Below are 16,092 nucleotides of genomic sequence, written 5' to 3'. Positions count from 1 at the left end.
AGAGAGGAGAGAGAGAGAGGGGGACATCAGAGCATGGGGAAAGGTGAGGGTAGCAGGCATGCACGCATGACTGAAGGTGACTGCCTTGGTGAGGTGTAGGGAGCCTGAAGGGCGCTGTTGCCTCGTGCAGAGCTTCTTGGGAGTGTGGAGAGGGTGACAGAGTAGCAAGGACATAAGGACCTGATGTCATCACCATTTGTCAGGATGGGGATGAGACCATCACAGAATACAGTCAGACCCAAACTGCCCTGACCTCTGAATAATCTCCCAGACTGTCCATTCACCTTCCAGCCTCCTTAGACCCATTTCTCCCATTCCCCCTCCCCTCCCCTTTCTTCAGCCCTTTAGTCTTCTCCCAGCACCTGTTCCATGCAGCTGCAAAGACTGCTGGGGGACTGGGGAGGGCCGTGGGGGAGGAGGTGAGAACCTATGGACAGGTTTGTTGGCCTCTGGGTAAGCGCAATGGCTGGGGTATGCCTCTGTGTGCATGCATGATATGGTGCCCGTTCAGCACAGCAAGGACAGAGGCAACACACAGGCATGTGCACAGCACCCACTGATGTATGGGTGCACAGGTTTTTACCGTGGAAGCTGTGGGGGTCATGGGAACTTACAGAGGCACTGGTGGGGGAGGTGGCATTAGAATGCAGTAGGCACACAATTATGTGTTATCCCCGTGTGCTGGGAGGTACTCAGAGGGCGTGTGATGGGAATACACTGATATCAAAGAGAGGGGAGTCAGAATCAGGGCATACTGGGATGTGTGGGGGTGTCACTGAAATATACTGGAGTACTTGTGGAGGGCTGTTAGCTGAATATGTGGGGGTGGGTAATTGGGGAGCCCGCATGGATATTATTGGAGTGGCTTAGAGCCACACAGATCTAACTGGGACTTGGTGTGTGTGTATACGTGTGTGTGAGTGAGTGTGTGTGTGTGTGTGTGTGTGTGTGTGTGTGTGTGTGTGTGTGTAGGGGGGATGTCTGAGCATTGCTGCAACACAGAGAGTGTGCATGGCCCTGGCCCTGGGTTCTAGGTGCTAACAAAGACTGCTGTGGCAGAGAGACACTGCAGCGCGTGTGTTCTAGTGGTGCATGTGTTATGGGGGATTCTGAAAGGAATTGGCTTCAGGTAGAGCAGTTCAAGTGTCGCTGTCCGTATACCAGGATGAACAGAGAATGGCTGTAGCTTGCTGAGGGGGTAGAGTGGTAATCCAGCATCTGAGGCTGTGTTGCAACCAACCTGAGCAAGCATAGAAATGAGTACCATGATTGGAATTTTATCAGTTTCCTCTATGTTTATATCCTACTAAGATGTGAGATATATGGCTCTAGAACTGATACCATATTCAGGGAGAATTGGTATTTATTTTTCCCAGTGCTGGTAATGGAACCCAGAGCCTTTGTGCATGCTAAGTGGATCTACCACTGATCCATACCCTTGCCACTCTCTGAAGGATTCTAGGCAGATGCTCTAGCAATAAGCCTCTAGCCCCTCACTGGGGGATTCTAGGCAGGGGCTCTACCACTGAGTCACACCCCAGCCCCTCACTGGGGGATTCTAGGCAGGGCTCTACCACTGAGCCACACCCCAGCCCCTCACTGGGGGATTCTAGGCAGGGGATCTACCACTGAGCCACACCCCCAGCCCCTCACTGGGGGACTCTAGGCAGGGGCTCTACCACTGAGCCACGCCCCAGGCCCTCACTGGGGGATTCTAGACAGGGCTCTACCACTGAGCCACACCCCAGGCCCTCACTGGGGGATTCTAGGCAGGGGCTCTACCACTGAGCCACACCCCAGCCCCTCACTGGGGGATTCTAGGCAGGGGCTCTACCACTGAGCCACGCCCCAGGCCCTCACTGGGGGATTCTAGACAGGGCTCTACCACTGAGCCACACCCCAGGCCCTCACTGGGGGATTCTAGGCAGGGGCTCTACCACTGAGCCACACCCCAGCCCCTCACTGGGGGATTCTAGGCAGGGCCTCTACCACTGAGCCACACCCCAGCCCCTCACTGGGGGATTCTAGGCAGGGGCTCTACCACTGAGCCACACCCCAGCCCCTCATTGGGGGATTCTAGGCAGGGGCTCTACCACTGAGCCACACCCCAGCCCCTCACTGGGGGATTCTAGGCAGGGCCTCTACCACTGAGCCACACCCCAGCCCCTCACTGGGGGATTCTAGGCAGGGGCTCTCCCACTGAGCCACACCCCAGCCCCTCATTGGGGGATTCTAGGCAGGGACTCTACCACTGACCACACCCCAGCCCCTCACTGGGGGTTCTGAGTAAGAGCTTTACTGCTGAGCCATATCCCTAGCTCTCTTTTCACGTTTTATCTTCAGACAGAGCCTCACTAAGTTGCTCAGGCCGATCTTGAGCTTTTGATCCCTCTTTCTCAGCAACCCCCTCCAGCAGCTGGGATGACAGGCTTGCATCGCCAGGACTGGTAATTGGTGTGTGACCAGAGTATACTGACAGCGTGTGTGTGTGTGTGTGTGTGTGTGTGTGTGTGTGACACACACATGAAACTTAACAGGGGATGCAGCAGTCAGCACTGTCCACCGGAACTTCTAATAACTGACAGGAATGTTCTGTATCAGCACTGTCATCAGGAACATCACGTGGCCACTGAGGAACTGACACTTTACGTTTAATTTTGATTAATATTGATAAAAAAAATAGTCATGTGCAGCTAGCAGCTAGCATACCGGACAGGGTAATGTAAACATTGTTTTGATTGGTTCTCTGGAGGTATTCCTGTAGTAAAGGAGATGGGATATGTTAGTACATTCACTGTCTTGACTTAACACTTTGGCCTAAGGACATAGTGTGGGCTTTGTGTACACCGTGTGTGTAGTACAACTTGTAAACTCTCTCACAGTCTCTTCAGGCAGGTCCCCCTGTTAGATTTGGAAACTGAGGCACAAAAGGTTAAAGTCATAGGTTCAAGGTCACAGACAGGAAGCTGCCAGCCAGGACCCAGGCAGGGCTGTGAAAATTCAGAGCCTTTTCTGCCCACCCCACTGGGTGCCTGGTGCACTGTGGGCTCAGTAACAGCTCTGCTGAATGGATGGGTGGATGGATTCACGGAAGGATGAATGAGGAAAGAGTGGGTGGAAACAAGAGCACCCTGGGCTTTGAGGGGGTGTCTTGAGCATAAGTACAGACTGAATGGGGGTGGAACTGCAGTGAATGGTCTCCATGCAGGGGCTGGGGCACCCTGTGACTGGGTAGGGCACCGACTCTGTGCCTTATGAGCCCTTCTCCATCCCCCCCCATCCCTTCCTCCTGCCTCCTGCCAGTGATTACATCATCAAGGAGAAGACAGTCTTACTGCAGAAGAAGGACAGTGAGGGGTTCGGGTTCGTGCTACGGGGGGCCAAGGGTGAGTGCTGGCCGGGGAGGGGATGGGAGATCCTCTCTGACCCAAGAAGCAGGGCCTGGATAGGGAGGACGGAAAAAGAGAAGGGACCCCTACACACACACCCTCAAGCCCACCCATTGCCCCACCCCGGGGTGCTGGTCCCTCAGCTGCAGTGAGTCCTCTGTGACTTGGGTCTGAGCCCCATCCCCTGCTCGGCCTCTCCCCCCCTCCTCTCCGACCCCGCCGGCTCCTCCCCGTCTGCAGCGCAGACCCCCATCGAGGAATTCACCCCCACCCCGGCCTTCCCGGCGCTGCAGTACCTCGAGTCTGTGGACGAGGGTGGCGTAGCATGGCGGGCTGGACTGCGAATGGGAGACTTCCTCATCGAGGTGAGCCCCAGACACACTGTCCTCCTGGGTCCCCGGGGACAGCCCCAAGCCCGCACACGGTGTGCTGCTCTGGTCGGCACATTCAGTCTGGGAATCCTCCTGTCCCGCAACTCTTCCTGGACTCTTGAAAGGTGCCCATACCGGTGTGGTGGCTCACGCCTGTCATTCCATCTAGTAATTCCTGGAAAACTGCCACTACCACTAGTTCAAGGCCAGCCTGGGCTACTTCGTGAGTTTCAGGCCAACCTGGGACACAGAGTATAAATGTGCCTGAAAATGAAAATAAAAAAGTACCACAGAATTGTCCCCCAATATATGCAATACAGAGACATGAAGGGCGTCAGGTCAGCCCATTCCTGAGGACACGGGGATCACAGGGAGCCGGGGAAGGCTATAGGGATGAGAGAGGTTGGAGGTCACTCGGTCAAGGACTCTAGAGCTGAAAGTCTTTCCCCTTCCTTCATGACACAGGTGAATGGACAGAATGTAGTCAAGGTTGGCCACCGTCAGGTGGTCAACATGATCCGCCAGGGAGGCAACACACTGATGGTCAAGGTGGTGATGGTGACCAGACACCCAGACATGGACGAGGCCGTCCACAAGAAAGGTACTTCTTCACTGCTGTGGCCTTAGCTGTGTTGGTAGGGAGCTGGCCTGGCACACACAGAGCCCTGGGCTCCATCCCCAAAGCTGCAGGAAGAGGCATCATGATGCACACCTGCGATACCAGCACTCGGGAGGTGGAGGCAGGAGGATCAGAAGTCCGAGGTCATCCTGGGTTACTTAGTGAGTTTGAGCTAGCCTAGGCTACATGAGACTTTGTATCAAAATAAAGGGCTTCTCCAGCCACCAAATTAAGACGCTTAGGGCCACTCCTCATATCCCCATAAGGCCCTCCTTCCCTTTCAAGGCCTGCCTGTTCATAACCTTTCTAGGGAGAAACTGAGGCAGAGAAGGCTCAGCATGCTGGGGTGCTGTTCTCAGAGTTCTGGAAGCACAGTGAAAGGAATGGGTGTCAAGGGGTCTTCTCCCTGCAACACTGACACCTCCCACCCATCCCCACCTTTCCAGCATCCCAGCAGGCTAAGCGGCTCCCGCCCCCAGCCATCTCCCTGCGTTCCAAGTCTATGACCTCAGAGCTGGAGGAAATGGGTGAGCCTTCGGGGCTGCCGGGGCCGAGGGCCAGGGGCGGCCAGGGGCCAGGGGCTGGACCACCCTTGACTTTGTCAGTGTTGTTAGTCACGAGGGGTCCTTGTCCTCCTCCTGTCCCGCCCCCCCTCCATGTCCTTGGGCCAGGTTCTGTGGCCTGCCTGTGTGTCACTGGGGAGTTTTTCAGAGTCTCCCCTTTGCCCTCTTGTATCTCTGTTTCTCTGTCCCGGGTCTCTGGGGGTCTGTATGTGCCCCTCACCATGGGTCACTCTCCTTCCCTCCCCCCATTCTACTGGCTCCCTCAATCATCAGAGGAAGGTTAGCAGCTCCTTGCCAGCAGAATCCCATGACCTGGGGCGGGTCTCGTTTCCCCTGACCTGGGGCCAGTTGGGCAGATGACTGACGGTTCCACCACTCGGGTCCCTAGGGAGGTGGGCATTCCAAAGAGGGTCCCTCACCTCCCCTTGATGTCCTAACTCTTGGCTCCTCTGCTGTCTACCCCTGGGCTAGTCTCCCCCTGGAAGAAGAAAATTGGTGAGTGGGCTCAGGTCTGGTGGGAGGGTCCCAGTCTCCCGACCCCACCGGTGGATTTACCCTTCCCCTGACCCCAGCCCCTCACTGCCCCCACCTCGCGCTGGCCACACCTGCTGGTCCACACCTGCTGACCATGCCCTCTGCAGGGCACCCTTGATCTTCATCCTTCTCCTTTGCCCACAGAATATGAACAACAGCCTGCACCAGTGCCCAGCATGGAAAAAAAGCGGACTGTGTATCAGATGGCACTCAGTAAGATGTCACAGCATGGCTCCCAAATCCCCCCACCCCTACAGCCTCTGGGGATGCTGCACACACTCCTTGCCTCTTCCTTCCTGTGAGCTCAGCACTGGGGCCCTGGAACCCCAGTTACTTCACACTATCCTTGTACCACCCACTCTCCTGTGCTTTGTCATCACCGGGCCCTGCCTGCTGGGCTGGGAGGTGTCCCCAGAGACAGAAATAGGATCATGTGAGCTCTATATCATACCCCGGGTCAGCCAGGTCTGCGGTGGGCCAAAGTAACTTTCACTTTCCCTGTCTCTGACCATCTTTACTTCCCCACAGACAAACTGGATGAGATCCTGGCGGCTGCTCAGCAGACCATCAGTGCAAGTGAGGGTCCTGGGCCTGGGGGCCTCGCGTCCCTGGGCAAGCACCGGCCCAAAGGATTCTTTGCCACTGAGGTAGGAAACTGGGGTAGAAGGAAACTGAGGGGATCACATGCTGATGTGAAGACGCCAAATGTCTTCTACATCTAAGCTCTACACTAGCCCTGAGAAGTACCACTCTCTCTCCCAAATGTCTTCTACATCTAAGCTCTACACTAGTCCTGAGAAGTACCACTCTTTTCCTCCTCTCCTATCTCATCTCCCCTCTTTCCTTCCCACCTTAGGGATCTCATGTAAGACAAAGGGATGCTATAGAGATGCAGGTTCATGCCTATCATCCTAGATCCTGGGAAGCTGAGTCAGGAGGGTTGCTGTGAGTTTGAGATCAGCCTGAGCTACATAGGGAGACCTTTTCTCCGGACCGGAAAAAAAAAAAAGTCATAGTTATATATCCCCAGCATGATCCTGGATGCTCAACAGAGGTTAGACACTATGAAAATATCCATGCTGGGACTGGAGAGACAGCTCAGGGCTAAGAGTGTTTGTGTTCTCGCAGAAGACTGTCAGCTGCCGGCAGCTCCCGCTCCACAAGGTCTGACGCCCTCTTCTGTCTCCAAGGGCACAGCACTGTCCACGTGCACACTCCCACACACAGACACGTGGACACACACATGATTTTTTTTTTTAAATAGAATTGAAAGTAATTGAAGAAGACACCTAATACTGACCTCTGGCCTACACACACACATATACATGTGTGTGCCCTCTCCACCTGCCTTTCCCCACAGGCAAAGGCTGATCTCTATCGAGTTCAACATATTTCAGATATTGTATTCCATACAGTGGTTAGCTCACTTACAGATGTAGAAATGAAACTCAGAAAAGACCCAAACCTTGCCTGGGCTCTTCTGCCAGGGCCCTGCTGGCTCCGCCCCCATGGGTTTGGCCCTTTGACACCAACTTTGTACCTTCCAGCTGTCACTTCTGGAGGTAACCCACTGCCTGGCATCTCCCTTAGCCTGTGCCTCTGCCTGCCAAGGCTCTGTTCTCAGGCCACACTCACAGCCTGGTAGCCTAGGGCCATTTACTCTAAGGTGAGCCTAGGATCTACTTGGCAGGTGGGTGTGGGTTTTCTCAGCTGTACTCACTGCATCTGGGTCTTAGATCAAGTGTAGAGCGATGCTTACAGAGACAACCTGTGATGTGGACACTAAAACAATTCTTCTGTGGGGGTTGAACCTAGGGTCTCATGCATTTTACCACTGAGACATACCTCCAGATCCTTCACTGGGGGATCCTAAAAAGGGGCTTTACCACTGGGCTATGCGCCCCCCAGGCCCTCACTGAGGAGATTCTAGGCCAGCAGTTCTCAATGTGTGGGTTAAGACCCCTTTTACAGGGGTCACATATCAGATACCCTGCATATCAGATATTTATACAACAGTTCATACCAGTAGTAAAATTATAGTCATGAAGAAGCAATGAAAATCATTTTAAGGTTGGGGGTCACCACAACATGAGGAACTGTATTAGAGGGAAGCGGTGTTAAGAACAGCGTTGAGAAGCTCTGTCACTCAGCTGCATCCCTATCCTTCCCTAAGGGATTCTAGGCAGTGACTCTACTGAGCCACACCCCCAGCCCCTCACTGGTGGGTGTCATGTAAGTGCTGTAAGTGGCTACATCTCTAACCTTCAAAATAATTTTTTGTTTTGTTTTATTTTATTTTTTTTGAGACAGGGTTTCTCTGTATAGCTTTGCACCTTTCCTGGAACTCACTCTGTAGACCAGGCTGGCCTCAAACTCACAGAGATCTGCCTGGCTCTGCCTCCCGAGTGCTGGGATTAAAGGCGTGTGCCACCACCACCCAGCCCTTCAAAATAATTTTTAAGTGAATTTTGAAGTCAGAAGTAGTGACTCACACCTATAATCCAAGCGTTCCAGGGACTGAGACAGGAGGATTGCCATGAGTTTTAAGGACCAACCTAGGCTACAGAGTGCGACCAATTCAGAAAACCAAAGGGTAAAACCGATTTGTTGCTACAGCGATATCAGCGTCTTTTGGCCAGCAAGTTACTCAAGGAGGCTGGGCCGCGGTGCCTAAGTGCTCTAGTTGCAAAGTCTGCAGCAGCATGAACGCTGTTTGTAGAGATGCTGCCGTGATGAGCGAGGGGAGCTCTGGGAGCTCTTGGAAGGGGGGGCAGCTGCCCATCTTGCTGAGACCAGCCAAGCTCACTGCCTGTAGCTTGAAGGGAGAAAGGGGCTGAGTTTTCCACGGGATGGTATGAAGACAGGTGTGTCATTTATTCCCTCAAAACCACACACTCCAACCCCAGAGAGCCTGTGCTTTTATGCAGAGGCAGGGAGCAGATTTTGCAGGCAGATTCCTGGAATTTCCAGTCCAGAGGCTACTTCTCTGGATAGTAGAGTGTCCCGCAGACCACAGTCCTCCCTTCAGGCCCATCCTTGGCTTCTTAAGATGTCTGAAATGTCTGCAGTTGTTCGGGTGGGTTATCTGCTGTGCCATTCTGCCACACAAGTTCAGAGTAAGAAAAAAATGAGAGCTGGGGGTGCATCCCGTGGGACAGCACATGCCCAGCAGGTGAAAGACCCTGTGTTCAATCTGCAGCACCAATAAGGCGCGCGGTGGGGGTGGCGGGAGAGGAAGAAGGGGGGCAGAAAGGGGGAGGAAAGGAATGAAGCATGGAGGAGAGAGAGGAGGGAGGAGGAAGAAAGTGTGGGGCAAAAGACATGAAGAGAAAGGATGGAGACAGGAGGCAGGCAGAGAGAGGAATCAGAAGGGCAAAGGTCTTATAGCCTGGTTGTGCATTTATATCCTGGTTCTTCTCTCTCTGTGGCTTTGAACCATGCTACCTCATCCCCAGCATTTGTTTCCGGCTCTGTAAAATTGGTTGAAGCCTGGCTGCACTCAGGAGGGTCAGAAGAGGTCAACTCCTTCACACAGGGCTCTCAACGACAGTCTTCCTCTCGGCACCTGGGTGTAATCACCCTCCGATCTCACTCCAATACTCTCCCTGGAGCCTGACCCTTCGCATCCACTTCTGAGTTGCATGGATCCCAAACTGTCATCTGATAGCCTCAGCCCGCATCCAGCCCATCTCTTACTTGAGTGTGTGCTCATGTGTGTGCAAGTGTATATGCACACGTGCCTGTGGAAACCAGAGGACAGCCTTTGACGTCCATCCTCAGGTGCCACTCATACTGTTTGTTGAGGTATCTCAAAAACAGGGTCTCTTGCTGCACCTGGAGGTCACCAATTAGGCTAGACTGGCTTGTCAGCAAGCCCCAGAGAGCCACCAGTCTCCTCCACCCCAGCACTATGACTACATATCTATTTCATCACACTAGGCTTTTCCTGTGGGGTCTGGGAATTGAACTCGGGTCCTTCCTTGTGCTTGCATGGTAGGTACTTTACCAAATGAGCCATCCCCCAGCCTTAGCTAGTGCTTAAATTTTGATACTTCTGTCTCTTTCTAGCTAATCATCTAGCAGATGCTTGAACAAATTTAAAGACAGGAGCTCACAACCTCTTATTGCAGTTATTCTATATATGGACAGACTTCTAGAAAGTTCTTCCTTACATAGACCCTGAATCTACCTTCCCTGGACTTCTGCCTTTTGATAATGGTCTTCTCCAACAAGTTTCCTTGGAGAGGAAGGATCACCTCAATTTTATAGAAGACAAATGGGTGTTAGGGAATTGAACTCACTTGCTCAGGACTCTCGGAAAAATGTATATCTAATCAAAACAGAGGTCTGCTGAGACTGGCCCCACTGTTCGCTAACCCAAGCAGGTGGGGTGTTCTTTTCCAAATACTTATTTTTTTAAGTGTGTGTTTTGGGGGGGGGGTATATATTGGGTGTGTGTATGTGGTGTAGGCATGTGGTGTGTGGCATGTATATGTATGGTCTATGTGTATAGTGTGGTGTATTTATGGTGAGTGTACATGGTATGTGTATATGTGTATGATATATGTGGTATGTTTATGAGTATATAGTTTGTGTATAGTGTGTGTATGTGTGTATGGTGTGGGGTGTGCGTATGATGTGGGGGTGATGTGGTGGTGGTGGGTAGGGTATATGGTATGTGTTTATGTGTGTGTGGTGTGCAAGTGTGACCCATTCCAAGACCAGAGCAGGGCAGGTGTCTTCCCTTCACCACTCTCTATCTGCTTCCTTTGAGACAGAGTCTCACTGAACCAGAAGCTCACAGTTTTGTCTAAATTGACTGTCTGTCCAGATCTAGGGATCCACCTTTTCCCCTCACCACACATGCGCCTCGATGCTGGTATTACAGATATGGGCAGCCAGGCCCAGATTTTTATGTAGGTACTGGAGATTCAAACTCGGGACCTTGTACTTGCAGAACACTGCTCTTACCCACTGAGACATCTCCCCAGCCCCTCACCCGCTGTTTTGACCTGAGCTATCTGAAGGTGTTCTTTCCTCAGGCCAGGCTCCCTTGAGAGCCTGCTCTTCTCCAGGGGAGCCTTCCCCGTGCTTTCATTACCTCAGGGGTCCTCTTCAGTTCAGGAACCCCAACGCCACTTCTTTCACACTAGTATTTATGACTGTCACCCCTTCCTTTTACCACCTCCCCCTTGGGTCACTCTGACTCCTCCCCCATCACCTTGACCCCTCCCTCATCCCCATGCCCCTTCCCTGTCCACCTGTCCCCTCCCCATCATCCCGACTGCCCTCCTGATCCCTGTGAGGAGCCTTTTCTAGACTCTCAGGTCTAATGGGGAAACAGGCACGTAAGCTGTTTCTGAGTTGCCTGGGGACCCATGGAAATAGCACCCTCCGCAGGGTATCTGGCTTTCCAGATTTGGGCTGTTTTTTCTGTTTTCTTGAGTATTTGTTATTTTCCTGAGACAGGGTCTCCTGCTGTAGCTGACTCTGCCTGGAACTCACTTGTAGACCAGGCTAGTCTGGAACTCATGGTAATCCTCCTGCTTCAGCCTCTCCAGTTCTGGGATGACAAGTGTTAAGTCACCACACTGGACTTTGTGTTCAGTTGTCTAATTTATTTGTGGCCTGCCTTTCATCTAGGTATAGTCAGGACATCTGTGGCTTCTAGAACAGCCCTTGTTAGTGGAATGAATGAGATCCAGGTAGGTCAGTGCAGGGGTGGTACAGTCAAGACCCAGGAAAGCCTTGAATCTCTCAGGCCATCACTGCCCTGCAGAGCTCTCCAGGAAGATGGAAATGGTCCACATGTCTTGTATGGATTCAAACACAGCCAGTGTGATGAATGGATGGAAAGTCAGATGGACAGAAAAAATATGGATAGTTGGAATAATAGATAGAATGGTGGATGGAAGATAGATGGATGAAGTGATGAATAGATGAAATAATGGATGGATGGCCAGGCAGATAGATGCATGGAATGATGGATGGGTGGACTGATGGACACAGGATCAGACAGATGGGTAGGTAGAAATGATGAATGCACAAAACAGTGGATAGATGGATAGATGGTCAGACAGAATTTTTTCTTTAATGAGATAAATGGGGAAAGATGGTTCGTGGCTAAGAGGCTTTGTTGTGTCATTGTGAGGATGGGAATTGGGATCCCAGGCTCACAAAACCCAGCATACCCCACAACATCTGCAGCTCTAGCTCTGGTGCCCCATCTGGCCTCTGTGAGCAGAGGCATGTGTGAGCACCTGCACACACACATGCACACACACACACACACACACACACACACACACACACACAAATACATCTTTAAGATGCTGGTGGATTGAAATTGAAGAGCTGCAGGAGCTCATGTGGGTCTCTGAGGTGAGAGCGGTGACTGTGTGTCAGTTTGGCTTCATACCTCAGTGTTTCTGTGGGTCTGACATGGGCCACAGCTGCTGGGGATCAGAACTGAGGTCCTGAAACTCTGTGTGTGTGTGTGTGTGTGTGTGTGTGTGTGTGTGTGTGTGTGTGTGGCAAAGTACTTTACAGCTGAGCAGTCTCCCCAGCCCTGATTTCTTTTGAAAGATTCTGCCAAGTCTGGAAAAGAGACCAGAAAGGCATGAACAAGAGAAGAGGCGGCCGCTGCAGGCCAGAAGGGTGTCACCTGGGTACAGGCCATGACTGCAGGTGGCGCTCATCTGCTTGGTGCCTGGTTTCGTGGGACAGCTCATCTGCCCGCTTTGCTTTGCTTCTTCTGACTGCCGCCCCAGAGAACGTTCTCCCAGGAGCTGCTTTCAAGCTTCTCCACACCATGTTTCTGCCATACAGGCACTCAGAGGAGAAAGTAACCCTCAGGGTATGGAGAACGCTGACTGATCCTCCTCTGCTCTCTCTCTCTCTCTCTCTCTCTCTCCCTAACCGCTGCCCTGAAGTCGAGCTTTGATCCCCACCACCGCTCCCAGCCAAGTTATGACCGGCCTTCCTTCCTGCCCCCTGGACCTGGCCTTATGCTCCGGCAGAAGTCTATTGGTATGTCTCCAAGAATGGGATGTAGCCCGGAAGCACAGAGAGGACTGTCTAGGTTTGGGAATGTGTTCCAGCACCATATTTGACCCTGGTTAGATGAGGTCGTTTGGATGAATCCCAGGTTTGCTTCTTCTCAGCTGTGTGACCTGGGGTGGGTAGCATCTAGAAAACCAGGATCTTGTGTTCAGAGGATGGAGCGTTGGTAGCAGGCAGGTAGTAAGTGGAGGCAGATACTTGTTGAAGGAGAAGCCAGCTGCTTCCTGCACGGCTGTGTAAAATGATAGCCTTTTCTTCTCAAGCCTGCTTTAAACTCACTCCAAGTCTCCATTATCATGTGCGCAGACCTTTGAACAATTAGTAAACAGCGCCCCCTCATGGCCAGATGATGAAATTCCATTTAATTGAGCCTTTTCCCTTGCGCCCCTGCTGGTGAGTGCTGCTGTGCAGTGCACAGCTTGTATCTAGGAAGAGCCGGGCCAGTTTCCAATTCCTCCCTCGGTCTTGTGTGTCTCAACAGGGGCTGCAGAAGATGACAGACCCTACCTAGCACCCCCAGCCATGAAATTCAGCCGTAGTCTGTCAGTCCCCGGTTCAGAGGACATACCCCCACCACCCACTACATCCCCACCAGAGCCTCCCTACAGCACACCTCCGGCCCCCTCCTCTTCTGGCCGCCTCACTCCCTCCCCTCGAGGAGGCCCCTTCAACCCTGGTTCTGGGGGTCCCCTCCCTGCCTCCTCCCCTTCATCTTTCGATGGGCCATCTCCTCCTGACACCCGTGGCGGGGGCAGAGAGAAGAGCCTGTATCACAGTGGAGCCCTACCCCCTGCCCATCATCATCCACCTCATCATCACCATCATCACGCCCCACCTCCACAGCCCCACCATCATCATGCACACCCTCCTCACCCACCCGAGATGGAGACAGGAGGTTCCCCCGACGATCCCCCACCTCGATTGGCCCTGGGACCCCAGCCTAGCCTTCGAGGCTGGCGGGGCGGAGGACCCAGCCCAACCTCAGGGGTCCCATCACCTTCCCACCACAGCAGCAGCGGAGGCAGCAGCGGCCCCACTCAGGCTACCGCCCTGCGCTACTTCCAGCTGCCCCCGAGGGCAGCCAGTGCAGCTATGTATGTGCCTGCTCGCTCGGGCCGCGGTCGCAAGGGCCCACTGGTCAAGCAGACCAAAGTGGAAGGCGAGCCCCAGAAGGGCAGCCTCCCTCCTGCGTCCTCCCCAACATCCCCGGCGTTGCCACGGCCTGAACCACCCCCGGCCGGGCCGACGGAGAAAAATTCCATCCCCATCCCTACCATTATCATCAAAGCCCCATCCACAAGTAGCAGCGGCCGCAGCAGCCAGGGGAGCAGCACAGAGGCCGAGCCCCCGACCCAGCCCGACGGCGCGGGCGGTGGTGGATCCTCGCCCAGTCCTGCGCCTGCCACGTCCCCGGTGCCGCCGTCCCCGTCGCCCGTGCCCACCCCTGGGTCGCCCAGCGGCCCAGCCACCCTGGACTTCACCAGCCAGTTTGGAGCAGCCCTGGTGGGCGCGGCACGGAGGGAGGGAGGCTGGCAGAACGAAGCCCGGCGGCGATCGACGCTGTTCCTGTCCACCGATGCGGGAGATGAGGATGGAGGCGACAGCGGGCTGGGCCCGGGGGCGCCCCCAGGTCCCCGGCTGCGCCATTCCAAATCCATTGATGAAGGCATGTTCTCCGCCGAGCCGTACCTCCGGCTAGAGTCGGGGGGAAGCAGCGGGGGCTACGGGGCCTATGCAGCCGGCAGCCGAGCCTACGGGGGCAGCGGGAGCAGCAGCGCCTTCACTAGCTTCCTACCCCCGAGGCCCCTGGTGCATCCGCTGACTGGCAAGGCCTTAGATCCCGCCTCTCCGCTGGGGCTGGCCTTGGCCGCCCGGGAGCGGGCCTTGAAGGAATCCTCGGACGGTGGGGGCACCCCCCAGCCGCCTCCGAGACCTCCATCGCCACGCTACGACGCCCCGCCACCAACCCTCCACCACCACTCACCCCATTCGCCACATGCGCGTCACGAGCCAGTGTTGCGCCTCTGGGGGGACCCGGCGCGCCGGGAGCTGGGGTACCGGGCAGGCCTAGGAAGTCAGGAGAAGGCTCTTCCCGCCAGTCCACCTGCAGCTCGCCGCTCTCTACTGCACCGTCTACCCCCGACGGCTCCCGGGGTCGGGCCGCTCCTGCTGCAGTTGGGGCCGGAACCCCCAACTCCTCTTCCTGGGGTGAGCAAGGCCTGGCGCACTGCAGCCCCCGAGGAGCCTGAGCGGCTGCCTCTGCATGTGCGGTTCCTTGAGAATTGCCAGGCCCGGCCTCCCACAGCGGGCGCGAGAGGGTCTTCCACTGAAGATGGGCCTGGGGTCCCACCGCCCAGCCCTCGCAGGGTCTTGCCAGCCTCTCCAACCTCTCCGCGGGGCAGTGAGGAGAACGGCCTTCCGCTGCTGGTCCTGCCGCCGCCAGCCCCTTCGGTGGATGTGGACGACGGCGAGTTTCTTTTTGCGGAGCCGCTGCCTCCACCCCTGGAGTTTTCCAATAGCTTCGAAAAGCCAGAGTCGCCTCTCACGCCCGGGCCTCCCCACCCGCTGCCAGACCCTCCCTCCCCGGCTACCCCCCTACCTGCAGCCCCACCCCCGGCTGTGGCCGCAGCCCCTCCCACCCTGGATTCCACCGCATCTAGCCTGACCTCTTACGATAGCGAAGTGGCCACGCTGACCCAGGGGGCTCCTACCGCTCCTGGGGATACTCCTGCTCCAGGCCCGCCGGCTCCAGCAGCCCCAGCTCCCCCAGCCCCGCAGCCAGGCCCTGATCCTCCACCTGGCACGGATTCTGGAATTGAGGAGGTGGACAGTCGGAGCAGCAGCGATCACCCGCTGGAGACCATCAGCAGCGCGTCCACACTCAGCAGTTTGTCTGCTGAAGGAGGAGGCAACACAGGGGGCGTGGCGGGGGGCGGGGCCGGGGTGGCCAGTGGGACGGAGCTCCTGGACACCTATGTTGCCTACCTGGATGGCCAGGCCTTCGGGGGCAGTGGGACTCCTGGCCCACCATACCCCCCTCAGCTCATGACTCCCTCCAAGCTCCGGGGCCGGGCGCTTGGGGCTGGTGGAAATTTGAGACCTGGTCCCAGTGGGGGACTCCGAGATCCTGTCACCCCCACCAGCCCCACTGTCTCTGTGACCGGAGCTGGAACAGATGGGCTACTGGCCTTGAGTGCTTGCTCCGGACCCTCAACGGCAGGTGTGGCAGGGGGTCCCGTGGCGGTTGAGTCGGATGTCCCGCCTGTACCTTTACCCACTGCCTCATCCTTGCCTCGGAAGCTGCTACCGTGGGAGGAGGGTCCGGGACCCCCACCACCACCCCTGCCAGGGCCCCTGTCCCAGCCTCAGGCCTCTGCCTTGGCCACGGTCAAAGCCAGCATCATCAGCGAACTCAGCTCCAAGCTCCAGCAGTTTGGTGGGTCCTCTGCCGCGGGAGGAGCTCTGCCTTGGGCTCGGGGAGGCAGCGGGGGCAGCACAGACAGCCACCACGGAGGAGCCAGTTACATCCCAGAGAGGACCTCCTCCCTGCAGCG

General features: G+C 55.4%; 1 protein-coding gene across 1 annotated transcript in view; it reads left to right on the top strand.

The window, feature by feature from the left end:
• The window catches only part of Shank1 (SH3 and multiple ankyrin repeat domains 1), a 59,529-nt gene that overhangs the window by 30,989 nt on the left and 12,448 nt on the right, over nt 1–16,092 (top strand). The window contains exons 16-24 of the mRNA XM_036199435.1: nt 3,304–3,386; nt 3,630–3,754; nt 4,226–4,361; nt 4,826–4,906; nt 5,414–5,437; nt 5,621–5,689; nt 6,005–6,123; nt 12,409–12,505; nt 13,020–16,089. Of these exons, the coding sequence (XP_036055328.1) occupies nt 3,304–3,386; nt 3,630–3,754; nt 4,226–4,361; nt 4,826–4,906; nt 5,414–5,437; nt 5,621–5,689; nt 6,005–6,123; nt 12,409–12,505; nt 13,020–16,089 (3,804 nt within the window). The remainder of the gene's footprint in view (nt 1–3,303; nt 3,387–3,629; nt 3,755–4,225; nt 4,362–4,825; nt 4,907–5,413; nt 5,438–5,620; nt 5,690–6,004; nt 6,124–12,408; nt 12,506–13,019; nt 16,090–16,092) is intronic.

Source organism: Onychomys torridus, chromosome 1 (assembly GCF_903995425.1).
Source record: "Onychomys torridus chromosome 1, mOncTor1.1, whole genome shotgun sequence".
Classification (NCBI taxonomy): Eukaryota; Metazoa; Chordata; class Mammalia; order Rodentia; family Cricetidae; genus Onychomys; species Onychomys torridus.
This window is presented reverse-complemented; position numbering and strand designations above follow the sequence as displayed.